Source organism: Drechmeria coniospora, chromosome 02, assembly GCF_001625195.1.
Source record: "Drechmeria coniospora strain ARSEF 6962 chromosome 02, whole genome shotgun sequence".
In the NCBI taxonomy this organism is placed as follows: Eukaryota; Fungi; Ascomycota; class Sordariomycetes; order Hypocreales; family Ophiocordycipitaceae; genus Drechmeria; species Drechmeria coniospora.
In genome coordinates, this window is record NC_054390.1 from 1,179,479 (window position 1) to 1,199,482 (window position 20,004).

Genomic DNA, 20,004 nt, shown 5'->3' on the forward strand with positions numbered 1-20,004 from the left:
TACTAACTCTCGTCCCGCCACCTCCAGATCATGCAGCCGTGGCAGGTCGGCCCCGTGCCGGAGTACGTCTACTCCAACTCCACTCATCAACCCAACGATATACAGTAAGTACCTGCGGTCCCCTTTCGTTGTCCCTGGTACCTCTGTCTACCCGCCGCCCGCCGCGGCCTACCTGCCTCGATACCCCTCCGCCGTCCGGTTCCCGACCCAAGCCCTCCTCCTATCACCACCCCAACCAAAGCTTGTCACGCTGCATCCATGCATCCTGAAATATCCCCGTCATTTCGCCGCCGCCCACCCCTAGCCAGGAACGTCTCTCCCGTCGCTCGCCGCCTTGGTACTGTTTTCGTCTGTCGACTTTCCTTCCACCTTCCTCCTCGCTCGGCTCCCTTCTCCCACCTCCCGGTCTCCCGTCGCCCGTTTTCCCTCCCCTTTCGCGTCGGGCCAATGTCACTGCCTCGGGGCAAGGCAATGCCGTCACAGCCCCGTTGATTGCCGCGGCGAAATTTCGCTGACCACAGCTCCTGAATAGCAACCACCCGTACCAGGCCGACATGAACCGCCGGAATGAGCGCATGGATTTCCCCTACGGAACGCCCCAGTCCAGCATGGCACCCCAGCAGCAGCAGCACCATCCCACACCCGTCCAGCCGCCGATGAACGTGCAGCCTCCGAACGCGCAGGGTGGTCCCCAGCAGGCCGCCGCTCAGGCTTCGGCTCCGTCGAGCCGCCAGAGGAAACGCCCGGCTCCCAACGCGGCCTCGTCGCCGGCCACCGGCGGCGCCTCGGGCGCCGTGCCCGCCAACCAGGCTCAGCCTCCGGCGACGCCTGCCACGCCGCAGACGGGTACTCCTTCCCAGGGGCAGGCCGCCGCCGACGACAACGCGACGCCCTCCTCGCAACCGCCCAACAAGAAGAGCAGGACCAACACGCCGTGGACCCCTCAGGAGGAGCTGCGCCTCAAGCAGATGCGTGACGCCAACAACAGCTGGGCCGAGATTGCCAAGGTATGCTTCCGTTGCCGAGCGCCCGAGCCGGCGTGTGGGACCCGAGCTGACCGGTGGCGAAACAGACCTTTCCCACGAGGACTGAGGGCTCCGTCAAGAAGCATTGGTACAAGGTACACAGTTGCAACTCGCCGACAGCCACGCCCCCCCCCCCCCCCCCGTCCCCCTCTCTAACCGGCTATAGGACATGCACTACGCCGAGTTTGCCGAAGACGAGGTAGGTAGCACCCCTTGTGCCGGCTCTCTAGAGTTAGCTGACTGATGAGTCCAGAGCCAGGCTCTGCTGAATGCCATCAAAGAGTACGAAAACAACAGATGGAAGGTGATCGGTCAGAAAGTCGGCAAGCCCGCCAAGGTACGCCATCGGCACCGCCTGAAATTTCCAAGCCTCGGTGGATAAGTTGGCTGACCTCGGACCAGGCGTGCGAGCAATACGCGAAGGAGCACCTCCCAGGTGAGAAGATGGGCTCCGCTGACGTATGCTTTAGCATCATCCGCTAACCGACGCCCAGATCTCTTCTCCTCGAAGGGAAGGTAACTTCTCTCTTCGCGTTCGATCTGAAGGTCGTCTTGACATCGGGTCGCCTTTTGCGTTCCTCTGGTGCCGTGACGGCTGCCAGAATTTGAGGTTATCTACAACTGGTGGGGGAGGCGCCATCCAACTTGACAGCGGAAAACAGGCAAAAGAAAAATAAGAAAAAAAACTGGCGTTGAAGCAGCCGCTCAACCCCGTGCACCGCAACCTTCGTTTTAATATTTATATCTGCTTATGTGGTGAGCTTGGGTTGGAACAGTGGGTCGGAGAGAGAGCTGAGGTGGAAGACGGGCGTCCTTGCTGTTCCGGCGGATGCGGGAGATTGCTTTCTATTATCCGTGTTTGGTTCTTCTTTGTGTCACGTTGTACTCTGGTCTCCCTCTCTCCAAGCTCCTTATCGGCATAGATGGTTGTACCTTGGGCCAGGCGATGCCTTGATGGGAAAGGAGTCTGGGAACCTAGCTATAGGGATGCTCAGGAAGAGGCTCAGCTAGCGACTGCGGGGGGGTGTAGAGGAAGAGGTTGTAGAACAATTGTTTGCGACAGACGGACGGGACCCTGCCATGGCTGCCTGCTTGAGCCTGTTACTCTCGTGACCGATGATGTGGCAGCCGCGACGCATGCTGGAACTTGTGCAGACCTTGCCAGTCTTCCGACGAGGCTGAGGTCCTGAGCGACCGTGTGTGGTACATGTCCGTGTAGTCATGTACATGTAGGCGTGGTGTGTATTGTCGTACAGCACGCACGAGGAGAAGTACTGGATACATACCTTTACAGGTGGCTGTGGTATTGGCTTTCAGTACGTAGGTGTAGCATCATTCACATCTCCTTTGGGTGCGCTAAGTTAGTACTACTTACTGTACCTGCCAGCTAGGTTCTGGGTAGTATCATCCATTTGCGCTCGTACCTGATGCCCCAGTTCTATTGTTTGTTGTCACTGGTGGGCGTGGAAGTACTGATCGTGACTTCGATGTCAAGTACTGCCCGACGTTCATGGCTGGCCCCACAAAGAGGCGCCGAGTACAGACGCTCGATGTACCCAAACGAACAACTGCAAGTACTTGTACATTTAAGAAGTGCTTCGTACAAACTGGCTACCTCGAAATGCTACCCCGAATGTACCATCCAAGTACTGCATCTCTGCAATGTACTTGAGAGTACATGTATGCGGATACCGAGCCACCTCCCTCAATGGACGAGGTACTTGAACGTGCGCAGTAAATACATGTACTGTACTGTACTGCACTGTACTGCAGGTGTACGGAGCACTCTAAGTGTACTCCCAAGTACAAGTATACTTGTAGTACTCCGTACTTGTAGTGCATATGCTTGTATATCGGCATCACGTAGGTACAAGAACATTCTTGATATTCCGTCCATGCCTATCGGTGGTGGAGGCACGTGTCGAACTGGGTTTGCACTTCAAGGCTTGTTTTCCGTGCCTCGTGGATGACGTTTCACTGCCCGGATCATGCGTTATTCTGTTCTCTGGCTCGTTCACCTTGATCGCGGGCATCGAACTCTATCACATGCAGTAACTTTCCGAGTGACCTTTCCACCGACACACCGGTACATTGCGCATATTCGCGGTCGGAAACTGACGCATATAATGCCACGTCTCATGCCTCGTGGCTGGAGCCACCCCATGACGAAAAGAATACAGCAGCGGCCGCCAGCGTGCATGATATACTTGGGCTTGATATCACTCCCTTGCCATGAAGCGAGGATTCGGCCGTGTTCGTCATGATGGTCGCTTGTCGCACCAAATAATCGCCGAGCTCTAGGGTAGCAGTGGGTGGTGGGCAAGTTCTGTAGTCCGTCCCTGGCCAACCCACTTTGAATGCCAAGACCCTCCCCCCCACCTCGGGTGGTGGTACGCATTTCTTCCGACGAGGCTTGGGGCATTTTTTTCTTCATCAGTGCCGTTGAAAAGGCTCGCAGTCTGCATATCAAACGTTTGCCCTCCACCCTCAGGCTTGATTCTTTCCGCGACGCTGCCGAGCACGGAAGAGCACGGAGGGAACAAAAAAATGAAACGAAAGCTCGACCAGAACGGCGTGCCTTCGCCCGAACCCAAGGAAAAATGTGGGAAAGCGGCAAAGGCCGCGGACGAGGAGGCGGAGACGACATTTGCAGACCTTGGCCTCGACCCTCGACTGGTGCAAGCCGTTGCCGAGCAGAGCTTTCTCAAGCCGACGCTCGTGCAGCGCAAAGCGATTCCCCTCGCACTCAACGGTCAGGACGTCCTGTGCAAGGCGAAGACTGGGTCCGGAAAGACGGCGGCCTACGTCCTTCCCATCTTGGCGGGCATATTGAAGCGAAAGAGTGTATGCCGTCGGCCGCTCCCTCCGTCGTTGCGCATCACTGACTGACCATGATGCAGACCGACGGCAGCGCAGTCACATCGGCGCTCATCCTCGTCCCAACCCGCGAACTCGCCGACCAGGTCTTCAAGGCCATCGAAAAACTCTCCTCCTTTTGCGCCAAGGATATCCGGGCGGTCAAGCTGACGGACAAGCTCTCCGATGCGGTGCAGCGATCCCTGCTGTCGACATCACCCGACATTGTCATCTCCACGCCTGCGCGGGCATGGCACAATGTCAAATCCAACTCGGCAGCCCTCGACCTCGGCAAGCTCTCACATCTCGTCCTGGACGAGGCGGACATTCTGCTGTCGTACGGATACGATGAAGATCTGGAGAACCTGTCGTGGTCGGTGCCCAAGGGGACCCAAACGATCATGATGAGTGCGACCCTCACCGAGGAGGTTGACTCCCTGAAGAAGATTTTCTACCGCAGCAATGTGCCGACCCTGCTCGACCTCGAGGAGCCAGATGCCGAGGGCGAGGGGATCACACAGCTGGTGACGAGGTATAGACACATCCACGCAAGCGCGCCCTCGCGCCCTCCCCCCCCGGACGTGTGCTAATGCAGTCCAGGTGTGGCGAGGACGAAAAATTCCTCCTTGCCTACGTCATCTTCAAGCTGCAACTGGTCAAGGGCAAGTGCATCATCTTCGTCGGCGACGTAGACCGATGCTACCGGGTCAAGCTATTTTTTGAGCAGTTCGGCATCCGCAGCTGCATCTTGAACTCGGAACTGCCCGTCAACTCGAGACTACACGTCGTGGAGGAGTTCAACCGCGGCGTGTACGACATCATCATCGCCTCGGACGAGAAGGAGATTCTCGGAAGCGAGGAGAAGGCCGAAGAGGAGGAGAAGGAGGACGATGCCGCGCAGGAGGAACGGGCGGATGCCGTGACGGAGAAGGAGGGCAAGCACCCGAAGAAGAAGCGCAAGGTGACAAAGGGCGACAAGGAGTACGGAGTATCGCGAGGTAGGCGGACAGGCACGGCCGGATGTGCGATGCTCTCTCCCGCTGACACGTGCTCAGGTATCGACTTCAAGAACGTGGCGGCCGTCATCAACTTTGATCTTCCCACGTCGGCCTCGTCCTACACGCACAGGATCGGGCGAACGGCGCGGGCCGGGAAGGCGGGCATGGCACTGTCATTCGTCGTCCCCAAGGAGCTCTATCGCAAGCACATGCCGACGACGACGGCGACGGCCGAGAACGACGAAAAGGTGCTCGCCAGAATCACGAGACAGCAGGCGAAGAAGGGCAAGGAGATTACGGCGTACAACTTCAACACGAAGCAGGTGGACGCGTTTCGATACCGCATGAACGATGCGCTGCGAGCCGTCACCAAGGTCGCCGTTCGCGAGGCCAGGACGAGAGAGCTGAGGCAGGAACTGCTGAAGAGCGACAAGCTCAAGAGGTATGCCGACGTTGACATGGCATGACGGCGCAGACACGGTCGCTAACGGAAGCTGGTTGTAGATATTTCGAGGAGAACCCCTCGGAGATCAACCACCTGCGCCACGATGGCGAGCTGAGGACGGCGAGACAGCAGGCGCACCTGAAGCACGTGCCCGACTATCTGATGCCGAAGGAGGGCAAACGGGCCCTGGCCGAAGACGAGATCGGCTTCGTGCCGCTGCGAAAGGCTGGCGGCAAGGTGCGAGGGCACCGGAAGGGGCAGAGAGCGAAGCGCGGCCCGGGAGGCTTCAGGGTAGGGGGCCGAAAGAGCGACCCGCTCAAGACGTTCAAGGCACGACGCAAGACGACGAAATGAAGAGGTCGAGGGGGGCTTGCTTGATTCGCAGCAAGCAGTTCTTTTGCTGGTCGATGGTCGAGATGCACTGCAAACGATGGTACGTGCTCTCGCACACTAGGAGGAGGTACGCAAGCACGTACGACGTACAGCATATGCCTAGACACTTAATAAAGGCACTGACAGACGGTTCATATACTGTACGTGTTGTACTCTGTATGTATCGCCATTAAGTACGTGTAAACTACTACCTAGTAAGGATAGGTAGGTAATTACACGACGTGCGTACAGTAGCACGTGTGCCCAAGTGTACAGTACAGTACTAAAATGTACTCGGAACACGTGCATGTATCTGTACAGTGCGAGTTCGGTTCCCGCGAGGTATTGAGATTAATATTAATATTAATATTAATATTACAGGCAGTCTGGGCATTGTCTATTACAAGTACTTGTACTCCGTACTGTACACGCTGCCGTCCGGGCAGCCGCCTATACAGTATCCACACTCGAAGTCTGCAGCTGGATTACAGTATTACATGTACGGAGTACTCTGCACAACTACAGCACCTGTACGGAGTACGGAGTAGTCTAAACAGCACCTGTGCATGTCCACGTAGTTATGAGTAGTCTGTCAGTGCAGCAGCTGCGGCCTGTACATGTGCAAGTACTTGCACAGTGCCAATGCTAGGCACTAGTACTACGCGGCATGTACAGCAAGTACGGGGGACGGCACCAACACTCGCATTCTACAAGTAGTACAGAATCGGTAGTCTGTCCGGTACAGCACCAGGACTTTGATACCACATATTGATGGAAAGTGGCCTGCGAGACGGAGACGGGATGGGCTGATGAGGCAGCCTATGAAGAGGCTGTCGAATGAATCTTCTCATTCGCCCAGTCATATGGAGCCCAGAGAGGCCAGGTATCTGTCATTTCGGCACTTGGGACTACCGTGCAGCTAGGTGACGAACTACTACAATTTAGTGCAATAATGCGTACGTACAGTGCACGGGATATGCGCCATGTACATGTTGGCGTGTGTGCAACCCACAGAGCTGCAGCTGCACGGGGGTACCGTGAATGTATAGCTAATGCAGGTACTCCGTACATGTAAATGCAGATGCAAGTACTCCGTACGCTGCGTACGGTGCGCGGTAACATATGGGGCACGCTTCACTTATAGTACATGTACTGGTGGGTTCTATCATCTTTAACCCCACGGCACAGTATTACGAGCACGGTACGGCACGAGCACCAGCGGAAGCAACCCGTACTTGTACTTGTAAGTACTTACCTAGTATTGAACACATGCAAGAAAGGAGCCTGCTGGAACTGAGCCATTATTACTGGGGCGCGTCATTATATTCGATCAGATGATCCCCCCCCCCCCCCAGCGGCCCCAGCGGCCGATCGTGTCCAAGCGAGCTTTCTGGCCACCGTGCGCACCCCCGTCGTGCGTTGCCAAGTAAGTATTTCGGAGTACTCTGTACTCCGTACACCTGCAGGTATTACAGTAAGTACTTGCACTTGCACGTCTGTACTTACCGAGTAACCACGTAAGTAGCACCAGGAGCATCCCTCCCTCCCTCCTTTTTCTCTCTCCCTCGATTGACGACTGGTCCAAGCATCACATCCCACAGTCCTTTGCCAGCGATCGATCTCGAGAAGGAAGCGGCTTCTCGTCGAGACCTCCTCCCCGTCACTCGTTCAGTTCAGTCAATTACCCGTCAAGCTTCCCATCACCGTCGAAGCACCCCAAGGCACGTCTGCCCCCACCTTTCACATTCCCGAGCAGGCGTTCGTGCGGTGTAACGAAGCACGAGGCATCCGAGACGCGATCGTTGTGCCACGGCGCCGCTTGTTCCCAGATCGCACCCGCCGCGCCGACGCTGCAGGTACATATTGCGAGACAGACGCTGCAGGTGCGCCGGTCAGAGCTGTCAGAGCTGTCGGAGCTGTCAGAGCTGTCAGAGCTGCCAGGGCCGTCACAGCCGTCAGAGCCGTCGGAGCCGCCAAAGCTGCCACAGCCGCAGACGGCGTATTCCTTTTTGTTGACCGACTTATCTTGGGGGGTTTTACGTACCGATTGACCAAACGACGACGAGAGCACGAGGGATCCATCCCCTGTTCACATTCCATCGCCCCCGACCCGCAGGTAAACAGTCGGACGCGAGACGCCATCCGGCCGACAACCAACCTGCCTTGGAGCTCCGAAGCCTTGATCGACTCATTCGTTCGTTCGTTCATCCTTACGACTCGCACGCGATTCATCGTCCCAGAATGTTGCGATCCTTGACGCTCGTCGCCCTCGTGGGCGCCTCCTCGGTCCTCGCGACCAAGTGCTCCTTGGGCAGCAAGTGCCCCGAGGACACGCCCTGCTGCTCCCGTACGCTCCCCTCCCCTCCCCTCCCCTCCCGCTCCCCTCCCGGCCGTGCCGGCCGTCTCGACCATGGCCGACTGACGCTTCCCGGTGCAGAGTATGGCGAATGCGGTGTCGGGGCCTTCTGCCTCGGCGGCTGCGATCCTCGCTCCTCGTTCTCGCTGGATTCGTGCACGCCCCAGCCCGTGTGCAAGGACACGACGACCAAGTTCACGTCCCTGGACAGCATCGTCGACATCAGCAAGTACCTCGGCGACCCCAGCCAGGCTGACTGGGTGGCCCAGGGCGAGCCGGCGAAGCTGGGCGACAGCGTCCTCCTGACCATGCCCAAGAACAGCGTGGGGACGGTGCTCGCCTCGACGACGTACATGTGGTACGGCAACGTCAAGGCCAAGTTCAAGACCAGCCGCGGCCGCGGCGTGGTGACGGCCTTCATCCTGCTCTCCGACGTCAAGGACGAGATTGACTACGAGTTCGTCGGCGTCGACTTGAACACGGCGCAGACGAATTACTACTTTCAGGGAATCCCAGACTGTACGTTTCCGCCCTGTTCCTTCCCGTCCATCCTTGCCTTTGCCTTGCTCGCCCCCTCCGATGACGCCGGCGGCTGACGACGAGGGGTCGCAGACCACAACTCCGGAAACATCTCCATGTCGGACACGTTCAACAACTACCACGAGTACGAGATCCGCTGGACCCCTGACAGGATCGACTGGCTCGTCGACGGTCAGGTTGGCCGCTCGAAGGAGCGCAAGGACACGTGGAACGCGACGTCGCAGCAGTGGATGTTCCCCCAGACGCCTGCCCGCGTCCAGCTGTCCCTCTGGCCCGGCGGCCTGGCGAGCAACGCCAAGGGAACCGTCGACTGGGCCGGCGGCGAGATTGACTGGAATTCCGAGGACATCCAGACGGCCGGCTACTACTACGCCCAGTTTGCCGAGGTGACGATGGAGTGCTACACCGCCAAGAGCGGCCCCGGCAGCAACAACGGCGTCAGCTACACCATGTCGAACTCGGCGGGCACCAACGACACCATCGTCGTCGGCTCCAAGAAGACGGTGCTCGGCTCCCTGCTCGCCTCGGGTCTCGACATGGACAAGGGCAAGCTCTCGCCATCGGCCTCGTCGAGCGCCCGCAAGTCCAAGGTGACGCAGGCGACCATCCCCGGCGGCAGCGTCAACTCTGCAGGCAACGACCACAGCGGTTCCGGAAGCGGCGCGAGCAGCAGCGGAAGCAGCGGAAGCAGCGGCAGCTCCGACTCGGGCGACTCGACCGATTCCAGCGATGGCGGCGACTCGTCGTCCGGAAGCACATCCGCCTGCGCCTCCAACAGCTTCAGCCAGGACTGCGGCGGCAAGACCGTCGATGGCAGCGGCGGCAAGAGCGGCAGCGGCAAGGCGAGCACGAGCGCGCTGGCCATGATCATCGCCGGCGCTGCCTTGTTCTGGTTGTAGAGCGACTGCTGGTGGATGACGGGTTTGAGGTGCTGTACCCTTTTTTCCTTCCTGTTCGACGACTTCACGCCGTGCTTTTTTTCACGGCACACTGGCGCCACTAGGACGGGCATCGAGGGGGGAGAAAATGAGGCTGCTCCGATTTCATTTCGATTTCGGTTCATGTCTGGTGGCCACGTTCGACTGGAGAGTATCATTATTTCCGCTTCAAACTGTACTATTAGCGAGCGTCATGCTCCGGCATCTTGTACGTATGGGTTCGTAATTCTAGGCTTTTACATTGGACATGGCGGTCGCCCGTTGCACCGTGAACTACAACTAGACTCGTGTACTCCGCACTGTATATGACGGACGCCTCCGCTTCATGTCAGGGGCAAGATGGAAGCTTGACGGGGAAGCCTGATGAAGGAAAGCCTGATGAAGGAGGCGGTCGATTGGAACCACGAGCGTCGACGGAGGAATTCGCGACTGGCTGAGAAGGGCATTGGCGTCGCGTCGAAATCGTCGTCGTCGGGGTATTCCTTGTTCGGACTCGGGGCTCGGACTCGACGCTAGCGGGACGAGCGGCACGCGCAACGTAGGCGCGAGAAAATGCCGAGAGTCGAGCCAACAGGCGGGCCCCACAGCGGACAGCGGACAGCGGACAGCGGATCAATTTTGCCCCAGTACGATTGCAGGTTCCGTGCATGTACATGTACTACATGTACTTACTGTATGTACTATACATATACTTACTGTACTCCGTACATGTACAAGGACGTGCTTTGGTAATATTACTTGGTACCATATGTGTATTACTCCGTTGACCTACGATGGATGTCCTTAGGTGTACTTGTCCTTACAGTACAGGCAGGTGTACAGCTAAGTACAGAGTACAGTGCACTCAGTACTCGTAACAGTACTTGTACTTGAACGTACTCCATTCATGATACCTGCGAGGAATAGGCGCGCTCCGTCCATGTTCTCATTACGGTACAGTATGGGGACCTGCTTGTACCTAAGTACAGTACTTACAAGTACAGTGCCTGTGCGAACACACGGCGCAGCGGAAAACGTCATCGGCGTGCGACCCCGCGTCTCCGCACCGGGCGCGAGGCGATGCCGAACAACGGCGCGAGATCGAGATGGGTGGAAGAATATCCCCCTTCGCCATGTACATGTGCATGATAAATAGGCGCCTCGAGAACGAGAGAGATGGCGAGCATCAGATCAGCATCGGCAACCGACAGCAACGAAGATAAAGACATCCCGATATCCATACCTCCCTCGGACAGACGACTCGGTGCTTCGCAAGGACGATAGTTGCGAACTGCTCACAACCCAACCCGTGTAAGCCGCCAGACAGTCAGCACCACTTTGTCAGCTCGGCCTTCCCACATCTCACAGAAAGGAAGCCAACCATTACACCGTATCGTTTGAGGCAACAAACGCAAACATACCATGCCTGGATCCGGACCCAAGACGATCGCCTTCCTCGGCGCCACTGGTGGCTGCGGCTTCTCGGCCCTCCGACGCGCCATCGAGGCCGGCCACAACTGCATCGCGCTTTGCCGCTCTCCAGCGAAGCTCGAGGCCAAGCTCGACGAGTTCTTCCCTGAGCGGCCGACGAACCTGGTGATCCGCGAGGGCAACGCCCATCATGTCGCCGCCGTGGCCTCGTGCCTGCTCGTTCCGCCACCGCCACCGTCACCGTCGATTTCGTCGTCTCAGCGGCAGTCGGAAAAGCGGCTCGTCGACGCCGTTCACTTCTCCGTCGGCGGCACCGTCAGCTTCCCCTCCTTCAGCATGGACGACCCGGACGTTTGCAAGAAGGCGGCCAAGGCGCTGCTCGACGCCCTCGACACCCTCCGCAACGACGACGGCGCCACGGGTCGACCGCTACTCGTCGTCATCAGCACCACCGGCATCTCGACTCTCGGCCGCGACGTGCCGATACCCCTCGTGCCCTTCTACCACTATGCCCTGCGCGTGCCTCACGAGGACAAGCGCGTCGTCGAGAAGACCCTCTTCGCCTGCCAGGAGCGCTTTGTCCTCGTCCGTCCCAGCCTTCTCAACGACAGTTCCAGGACCGACCGGCCGGTCCGCGTTCATGTCGAGGGACCAGCAACTGGCATCGAGCGTTGCGAGATTGGATACTTCATCTCCCGCAACGAGGTCGGCCGCTGGACCTTTGACAACCTGCTGGAAAAGGCCGATGAGCAGATCGAGTACGAGGGCAAGGCCGTCGGCCTGACCTGGTAGATCACCTAAATGTCCAAGCTCGCCAATTCGCCGATTGTACATGTTGTGGATTTCTCATGTATTCATACCTTTATCCTTGGGCTCGTCATCAAAACGGCCAGGTCAGTGGTAGCGAAACTCGCATCTTCGTGCGAGGGAACGGAACAAGTAGCGTTATGTCCTATAATAGACCATGTACCCAGAAACGCCTGAAAACCCCCCTTACCCACTATATTTATAGTATAACGCCGGCGAGTGAGGCTGCGAGACCGGCAGAAATGCCCATGAGCCATGCCATTCTCGCGTCTGGACGGGCCGCAGCAGCACTACGGTCAACCCGGCCCGTCGAGCTCTTGACCCCCGGCTTCTCCGAATTCACCAACGTCTCCTCTGCCCTGAACTCTCTTCTGCATGCTCCAAGAACATTCTTGAGGTCCGACGACGGCGCAATCGTCTGCGGGCTCGATCCGCAGTTGACATAGGGGGCCATGTAGGTCATATCAGATGCGAGGTCGAAGACGACTGGCTCCGTGTTAGCCGTCGGCAACTGGCAGAATAGCACTTGCCCACCGCCGCACTCACCAAACGCGGACCGCAGGAAGGTATCGCCGAGCAGGGCAAAGTTGCTGCTTTGCGTGATGCCTAGATAGCAGATGGGAGACTGGCCTCGAGTTTGTCGGATCAAGTCCTTGTACGGCACCTTGATGGTGACGCCCTTGAACGCAAAGTCGACGGTGCCGTTCCGCCTCGTCAGGCTGCAGTCGACCGTGTAGGAGTCTTTGAGGACCTTGCTGGTGGCATTGAGGGCCGCTGCCACCGAGTTGGCGACATCCGGAGGCAGCAAGGTCAGCGTCGCGCCCGTGTCGAGGAACACGGGCATGCTTTTGTTGGTAAGAGTCGTCGTCTTGCCGTCCTGGCCCCGGTGCGAGATCGAGTCGAGCTTGACCCAGTACCGGGCCACGCCGTCGGGGGATTCCGACGCCGGGATGATGGGCAGCGGAGCCAGGGCACCGGAAAACTTGGAGGTATCGACACCGCCGAAGACGACGGTGCCCTCGCCTTCCTCCTTCGACCCGAGAGCGACGCTGAAGGCTTTTTTGTCGATGACGCTCTGCGTGGCCAGCTCGTCGAGGAAGTTGTTGTAGCCGATGTTGCGTCCCTTTCCGTAGCCGACGCCCAATATGCCGGCGAACTGGGCCTCGCTGTTCCGGGCGATGCCGAAGCGGACCCCTTTCATCACGGTCGAACCGGCGAGGGAAATATCGTCGAGAACGTAGGTAATGTTGGCGGCACCGATGCCGTATCTCAGCGACTTGCCAAGGCCGCTGACGGCCGACGTTGACGAGTTTGCTGGATCGTACCGCCCGATTCGCCGGCAGAACCTCTCGTCGGCGTCGGCCAGGCCGCTGCAGTTTGGATTCACCCAAAGCTCAAAGGAGCCGGTATCCAGCTGGGCAAAGACTTTTTGCGGAGGTGTTCCGATGCTGACTGCATTGCGTCAGCGCCGCCAGGGCCCATAGGGAAGGGTTCCTAACGCTGAGCGTAGTATGCTATGTCGCTGCGGCCTTTGAGGCCCACGTCGACTGCTCGTCTGTCCAGCCCCGGTAGTTCGGCATGGATGACCGGCAGAGTGAAAGTACCGGCTAAGCCTTGCTCAACAGGAAAGTTCCGTCCAAGGATGGTGCCCAGGAAGGCATGGGAGGGATCGTCGTCTCCCATCCCCTCCGGCGACGAGCTTGCAGGTCGTTGCCTTGCTGCCAGCGGAAGAATAGGTGGCGTTGGCATCGACATGCCGCCAACGGTCATTGGAAATGACCTGGAATCGTTGTGGGTGAATGAAAGGGCCATCGAATCTCCTCCGACATTTTGGCGATCATCAAGGGGCTGTGGCCGTGATTGGGCGGGAAGAGCAAGGCACATGAACGCCAACAAGGAGATGGGTAACGGTGCCATACCGGCGCCTGGAAAGGCATGAAGTAATGCCGTCCTTGCAAATGAGCTTGAATAGAACAGAGCAGAACACTGGAAGGGAGACTTGACAGACGGACAACCGTCTGGGTTTATGAACATGTGCCATTCCGGCAACAGCACTGATGTGCAGCGCCAGGGACCGACACCGGAGACGACGGGGAAACGGCGGAGACGACTACTGTCTCCAGATGCACACTTTGGAAGTTGACCAGAAGTCATGGCAGAAAGCGTAAACTATTTGACAACATCCGAAACCAGAGGGACAACGAGAGGACGTAGGGGACGCAACCACTCCGTGATGCGACGACTGTGACAGGCCCCACGTGCCCGCACACGCTTTTTACAGCAAAATCAGCAAAGGAACGCTCAAGGAGTGATGTTTCGGCGTCTCAAGAACTCCATACTGGCCTGGCGTTTGAGAAGTGCAGGGGTAACGTTGCTCTGCTTCTCCAGACGCTCTTCCACGGGCGATTGTGGTAGAGCCCAGAGGGGAGACCGGGAGGAAAACTTCAACATCGTGGGCAGCGATGATGGCCAGCCGGAGATTCGGCTTTGACGTAGTGATTGGGGCAAACGTTGCTTGTTGCCGCTGCCGAGCTGGTGTTGGTGTCGATGTTGGTGCCGGTATCGGCATCGGTATCGTATCGGGTTGCGAACAAGATCCGCGCACAGATGTGCGAGCTGATACGAGGAACCGTTTCGGCACGATCAACAGCCACTTGAAGCCTCTATACACCAAAATAGATGCATTCTTAGTCGTTAGGGTTTGGCTTTGGCTCTGGCTCTGGCTTTTGATTTGGAGAGATTGCATGGAATGCATGATTGGATGTGACACTGAGCCGAAAGGAGGAACGAACACATCATGTTCCTTCCTGCTTGGGGTCGTTGCTGCCTCAGGTGACTGTCGACTGCAGGTGCCTCAGGCAATGAGTGATATTCAGGCACAGGGACGGTACAAGGCAAGATGCAGGATACTGGCAGTGCCAATGAGGAGGCATGACGACTTTCCGCTTCGAATGGCCATCCACCGCCGTGCCCGTCACACAAGGTCCGATCCCCTCGCGAACTCGACATTGCCAGCCCCGACAAGGATAAATTCGGCGTCATGGATGACTACCGCGCCCGGATGCTGGCTGGCCTGGGCCATCAGTTCAACTTCTTGCTCACTCGAAGGCTGCGCTCGTCGCCGTGCATTCGTCAGAATCCCTGTAAGCGATGAGAATAGATGAACCGAACCGAACCGAATCGGGCGGATGGGGATCCTTCGATGCCTCGTTTCATTCCAAGTTCGACATTCGACAATCGTCATTCGTGAAGCCTCGAGGTGTGACTACGATTCTACGCTCGCTGCCCGACCCGCCCCTCCCTCCTCCATCACCACTGTTCGTCACCATGCTCGTCACCATGGCCCGACTCTTTGCTGTACTTGCTCGCCGCTAATTCCGCTGATCCTTTCTGTTCCGTTCCATTCTTCTCTTTTCTGGGCAGCGCCTTCAGGCTCCGGACCAAGCAGACCCCGGACTCGGGTATCGGCTGATGCTTGTCCTGCATGCGTTCCCTCTTTTGCCACAACCAAGGTGTCGTATTACCCCCGCGCGATGCTGAGTTCCGTCTATTGCCGCTTTCTTCCTCATCTTGTACCTTTATATTTGTTCTTCCGCCACTCTGGATTTTCCAGAGAGCGATCGTCATGACCGATGAGCCGATCACTAGCCGGGGCGGACAGCCGAACAGCTTAACGGCACTGCCGTTAAATGCATCTCAGGAAAGCAGAATTGACGGGCGCAACATCAGGATATTTGCTTTATATGATAATACATTGTTCCTCAGAGGTACTCTTTTGTTGGATGATGGGGTGGAACACCAGAATGACCCGGCCGGACCTCCCTCCGTCGAGCTCATCACCCCCATTTTCCATGAAGCCACCCGCGCAAAATGAACAAGGTTGCACTGCGCGCCTGCATGGGCCATGCCCTCCGCCAGTCGCCTCCAGCCAGATTGATTGGAACGACTTGTTCTGTGTCTACCCCAATGCCGGCCATTGGCTCAACCACTTAGGCCTCGGTCGGTGATAATACCAGTCCATCCATGCCTGCTGACGTTCTCGGCCGCCGCCTACACAGGCTTACATTCGTCGGCTTGAATGGCTGGCAGTGTACCGAATCCATCAATCACGACCAAGTCTTTGGCCCCTCCACTCGCATGAGGTTGCCCTCCATGGATGGTGGTAATGGTGCTGGCGCTGGCGCTCATGCTGGCGCCGCACACCAAAAAAAGTTGGTCTCGGCCCTCTCCGTGCTGCTTGTTAAATATCGTTGCCATCTCCGGTCAAGACGGAGCGGGCGAGTGGATCGATGCCGCAACGCATTGCCAACGACTCTCGCATGACGACCGTGAATTCTCCTCTCGACTCCTCACTGTCGTGCTCTAATCCAACTGCTCGCTTGTGCAAGTCAGTCGTACCAAAAACCGGTTGGGCCACGGAAGACGACGGCAGATGTATATCCCCCTACCTTTTCCCGCTCGCCAGAAGAGTTTAGCGAGACGGCAAACTCTTGGGTTTCCGTCCGAGCCGCTGCCTCCTCCCAGCAAGTCGGACCTCGCACTGCGTGGCCGCCTTGGCTTGGGTTTGCACACGCGAGACAATGCGACCGACAATTCCAACCTCCAAATCGGCATCGCCCTCGGCGTCCTATTGGGGGTTTTCGTCTTCGCCCTCGGTGCCTTTCTCTACTTCTATCGCGACTCCATCAAGTTTTCATACGGCCAGCGTCAACGGCAGCGCAGGCCACCTCCGAGCAGCCCCAAGAGCTCGAAGAGCTCAAAAAGCTCAAGAAGCTCGAAGAGCTCGAAAAGCTCAAAAAGCTCGAAAAGTTCCAAGATCAACGAGGAATCTGGAGGAGGTCCTGCACCACCCGAGTAGAAGGGGTACGGGGGATGTGCCAACACCCCCGGCTCAAGCGGTTACTACTCCATATCCCAGGTATGCTGCAGTGTCTCCCGTGGCCATATTTCTGACATGTTAGTCCTCAGAAATTTTTTCTGTGTCCAAAATATGTCATCTGTTCTTGCACAACATGATGGTGGATAAACATAACTGGGAGATGAAAGAGTCTCGGGCAGCCAGACGTCAACTTGTTTGCACGAACGTGAAGTATTACAGTCAGCTTTGATGTCGCGAGTCAATGACAAAATGATTATTCTACACCGAATGCGTATTTTTTGTCTTCTTCCTTGCTAGATGTACAGGCTACGTGACGTTCCTTCGCCCAGTCTCTGCGCTTTAACCCCCCCTCTCCCCTCAGTCCGACCCTTCTAAATTAACGGCAAGGGCGACAGTGCGACAGCGTAGCGGATCAGTTGCCCTGCAGGAGGGTTCCGAACACGGGCTGGCGGCCGCATTCGAGGGCATATCTAGACATCTGACTGGGGAATCGAGTTTGTTTGTGCCGTTCACATCTCATGACATCTGACCTGGTTCCTGAATTGAGCATCGTGGATGAGGCGCAGCCCCCTTTTGCGTCTCGGCTGCCGTGGGCCATACTACTTCATGTACAAGTGAATGCATACGATGGCGCTGGTGACCACGGTTGCGTCGATGAGGGTTTCAAGACAGGCTCCGTCGCCACCGTGGTGGAAGCAGAGCTGGGGCAGGGTTCGCATGTGCCCTTCGGTTTATGTAGTTGCTACGGCGGACATGCGTGCTTCCTTTTTCACAGGATGCTGCAGAACGTTGGTGTCGGAGGTCAACGTCGGTTTGTGCATCTCCCGTACTATTCAAATGGCCCGGGCCGCACTCCGACGGTTACACGGCGTCCCGAGATGGCAGATGATTCTTGTAGTCCGTGGCACGGCGCATCGACGCATCGAAGCAGATCCGGGCTGACGGGCCCCGGGCGATGCGGCGTCTCATCCGATACGATCGCTGGACGGGCAGTACAGCCAAGGTGCAGGCAGCGCCTGGCCGTGTGCCACCGAGGCGAGTATACATAAATGAGTGAATAAGATCCAGTTATATTCCGACAACGTGCCCGCGTTGTGGAAGTATGTGGATACATGCTTGCTATATACTTATATGTACTGTAGACTTTTAGGATGCACATGGTTGTCCCCTCCATGTCTCCCTCCTTGGTATTAGGGGCCATCCAACATAGGGACCAAAGCAGACGACGGTCAATGAATCGGGCCATCAGACCGATGCTGGGCGGACTTGGCGAAAGAGAGAAGGGAAACATGAACTTGCGGCGAGTGGCGAGGTGAGATTCACTGCTCCCCTCCGGAAAATTGGGGCACCAACCGACAGCATACCCTGATAATATCCAGCTCGAAAGTTCTGGGGTTGTTGCGGGAGAATAGTATTGACGATAAGCAGGCGTCTCGTTCAATGACGGACAAGCGGAAATGGAACGGCCCGATGACAATGGATACATTGAATATGTATAGTGGCTTCGAGAAACGGGGGCTGTGCTTTTTCGTTTGAGCTCGCGCCCATTGGAGGGAAGTACGTACCTGTGCGAACGTTGTGGCTGACCAGGATGCGACTGGGAATGTCCAAGTACAGTACTGTAAATACAGAAACGAATCTGGCACAGAAATGAGCATGACTGTCCGTATGTGTATCGTACATCAATATGGATGCCATATAGTGTTAGGGGAGGAACGGGGACGGGAAAGACTGGTGAAGGGGACTGCTTAGGGGAACGGGGCAAGTGCGAGTCGAACAGTTGATCCACATCGCTCGCTCTCTGCTCCTTCCTTCCGTTCCCCCGTCTCGCCCCCTCCCCATCACCATCGCCATCGCCTTCGCCAGCACCATCGCCTCCACCATCGCCTCCACCATCGCCTCCACCATCGCCACCTCCTTCGCCAACAACAACAATATCGTCCTCACACCTTCCCCGTGCCTGAACCCGTGTCTGTAGCGTCATCCTCTCCTCTCCCGTACATACAAGCTCATCACACAAAAATGTCGTCCGGCCGAACCGTCACCCTCAACACCGGCACCCAGATGCCCCAGCTCGGCTACGGCACCTGGCAAGCGGCGCCCGGCGAGGTCGGCGAGGGAGTCTACGAGGCCCTCGCTACAGGCTATCGTCATCTCGATCTGGCCAAGATTTACCAGAACCAGCGTGAGGTCGGCGATGGCATCCAGCGTGCCCTAAAGGACGTGCCTGGTCTCAAGCGTGAACACATCTTCATCACATCCAAGCTGTGGAACAACTGCCACCGCCCCGAGCTCGTCGAGGCCGCGCTCGATGACACCCTGGCGGAGCTGCAGCTGCAATACCTCGATGTGAGTCTTCATCATCGTCATCGTCGTCATGCCGCCGCCACGGAACATTCAGCATGCTCATCCACCCCGCCCTCAGCTCTACCTCATCCACTGGCCCGTTGCTTTCCCGTCCGGTGACGCCCTCTTCCCCAAGAGCAGTGACGGATCGGAGGTCATGCTGGACCGACAGGTGTCCATCTCTCAGACCTGGAAAGGTACTTCCACGTCCCGCCCGTGTCGTGCCCGAAATCCGTCGCTGAATCTACCCAACGCAGCCGTTACCGAGCTCCCCAAATCCAAGGCCCGCTCCGTTGGCGTCTCCAACTTCTCCGTCGAGGACGTAAGTGCTCGACCGCCATTCGGCCTGCCAAGCTCGCCACGTTGACACCGCCACCAAGCTCGAGGGAATCATTCAGGAGACGGGTGTCACCCCCGCCGTCAACCAGATCGAGCGCCATCCTCGCCTCCCCAACCAGCCGCTCGTCGACTACTGCGCCAAGAAGGGCATCGTCATCACCGCCTACTCGGCTTTTGGCAACAACGGCCGGGGCCTGCCGCTGCTAGTCAACACCGATGAGGTCAAAGCCATCGCCTCCCGCCTCTCTGCCGTGCAGGGAAAGACCGTCACTCCGGCCCAGGTGATCCTCGCCTGGTCTCAGCTTGGCGGCCATGCCGTCATCCCCAAGTCCGTCACGGCCTCGCGCATCCGCGAGAACTTCAACGACGTCGACCTCGACCACGATGCTGTCCAGGAGCTCAACAAACTCGGCGACAAGCCCCAGCGCCTCAACATCCCTTACACCTGTGAGCCCCCCTGACGGCATCATCGGCATTGACAAAATCTCACCTGTTGGCAGATGATCCCAAATGGAACATCAATCTGTTTGGCGACGACATGGAAAAGGATGCTGCTAATCAGGCCATCATCAAGCTGTGAACCAAGAACGGCCCACCCTCCTGTTGGTATATTCATTCTTCCTTCTCAAGCATAGACGTGGAGGAACGGTCGCGACGACGGCGGATCTGCCTCTCAACCCCCGTATATACACT

At 57.5% G+C, this 20,004-nt stretch overlaps 7 protein-coding genes across 7 annotated transcripts; 6 read left to right on the plus strand and 1 right to left on the minus strand.

Moving 5' to 3' along the window:
- Positions 1–30: 30 nt before the first annotated feature.
- On the plus strand, positions 31–1,508 carry DCS_03604 (MYB DNA-binding domain protein; the record flags this gene model as incomplete). Its single annotated transcript, XM_040800922.1, has 6 exons — positions 31–104; positions 533–1,007; positions 1,073–1,120; positions 1,192–1,224; positions 1,279–1,362; positions 1,428–1,508. The coding sequence occupies 6 exons, from the start codon at positions 31–33 to the stop codon at positions 1,506–1,508; spliced, it is 795 nt and encodes a 264-aa protein (XP_040655955.1).
- Positions 1,509–3,572: 2,064 nt separating this feature from the next.
- Positions 3,573–5,678, plus strand: DCS_03605 (ATP-dependent RNA helicase dbp9; the record flags this gene model as incomplete). The annotated part of the gene is made up of 5 exons (XM_040800923.1): positions 3,573–3,869; positions 3,926–4,413; positions 4,482–4,879; positions 4,937–5,321; positions 5,384–5,678. 5 exons carry the CDS (start codon positions 3,573–3,575, stop codon positions 5,676–5,678), a joined length of 1,863 nt encoding a protein of 620 aa, XP_040655956.1.
- Positions 5,679–7,937: 2,259 nt separating this feature from the next.
- Positions 7,938–9,491, plus strand: DCS_03606 (cell wall glucanase; the record flags this gene model as incomplete). The annotated part of the gene is made up of 2 exons (XM_040800924.1): positions 7,938–8,571; positions 8,665–9,491. 2 exons carry the CDS (start codon positions 7,938–7,940, stop codon positions 9,489–9,491), a joined length of 1,461 nt encoding a protein of 486 aa, XP_040655957.1.
- Positions 9,492–10,931: 1,440 nt separating this feature from the next.
- On the plus strand, positions 10,932–11,732 carry DCS_03607 (uncharacterized protein; the record flags this gene model as incomplete). Its single annotated transcript, XM_040800925.1, has 1 exon — positions 10,932–11,732. The coding sequence occupies one exon, from the start codon at positions 10,932–10,934 to the stop codon at positions 11,730–11,732; it is 801 nt and encodes a 266-aa protein (XP_040655958.1).
- Positions 11,733–11,946: 214 nt separating this feature from the next.
- Positions 11,947–13,664, minus strand: DCS_03608 (eukaryotic aspartyl protease; the record flags this gene model as incomplete). The annotated part of the gene is made up of 2 exons (XM_040800926.1): positions 11,947–13,199; positions 13,247–13,664. The coding sequence occupies 2 exons, from the start codon at positions 13,662–13,664 to the stop codon at positions 11,947–11,949; spliced, it is 1,671 nt and encodes a 556-aa protein (XP_040655959.1).
- Positions 13,665–16,179: 2,515 nt separating this feature from the next.
- DCS_03609 (uncharacterized protein) lies at positions 16,180–16,605 on the plus strand (the record flags this gene model as incomplete). The annotated part of the gene is made up of 1 exon (XM_040800927.1): positions 16,180–16,605. The coding sequence occupies one exon, from the start codon at positions 16,180–16,182 to the stop codon at positions 16,603–16,605; it is 426 nt and encodes a 141-aa protein (XP_040655960.1).
- A 2,043-nt stretch (positions 16,606–18,648) lies between these two features.
- Positions 18,649–19,891, plus strand: DCS_03610 (NADP-dependent glycerol dehydrogenase; the record flags this gene model as incomplete). Its single annotated transcript, XM_040800928.1, has 5 exons — positions 18,649–18,975; positions 19,052–19,169; positions 19,230–19,294; positions 19,353–19,758; positions 19,812–19,891. 5 exons carry the CDS (start codon positions 18,649–18,651, stop codon positions 19,889–19,891), a joined length of 996 nt encoding a protein of 331 aa, XP_040655961.1.
- Positions 19,892–20,004: the final 113 nt, after the last annotated feature.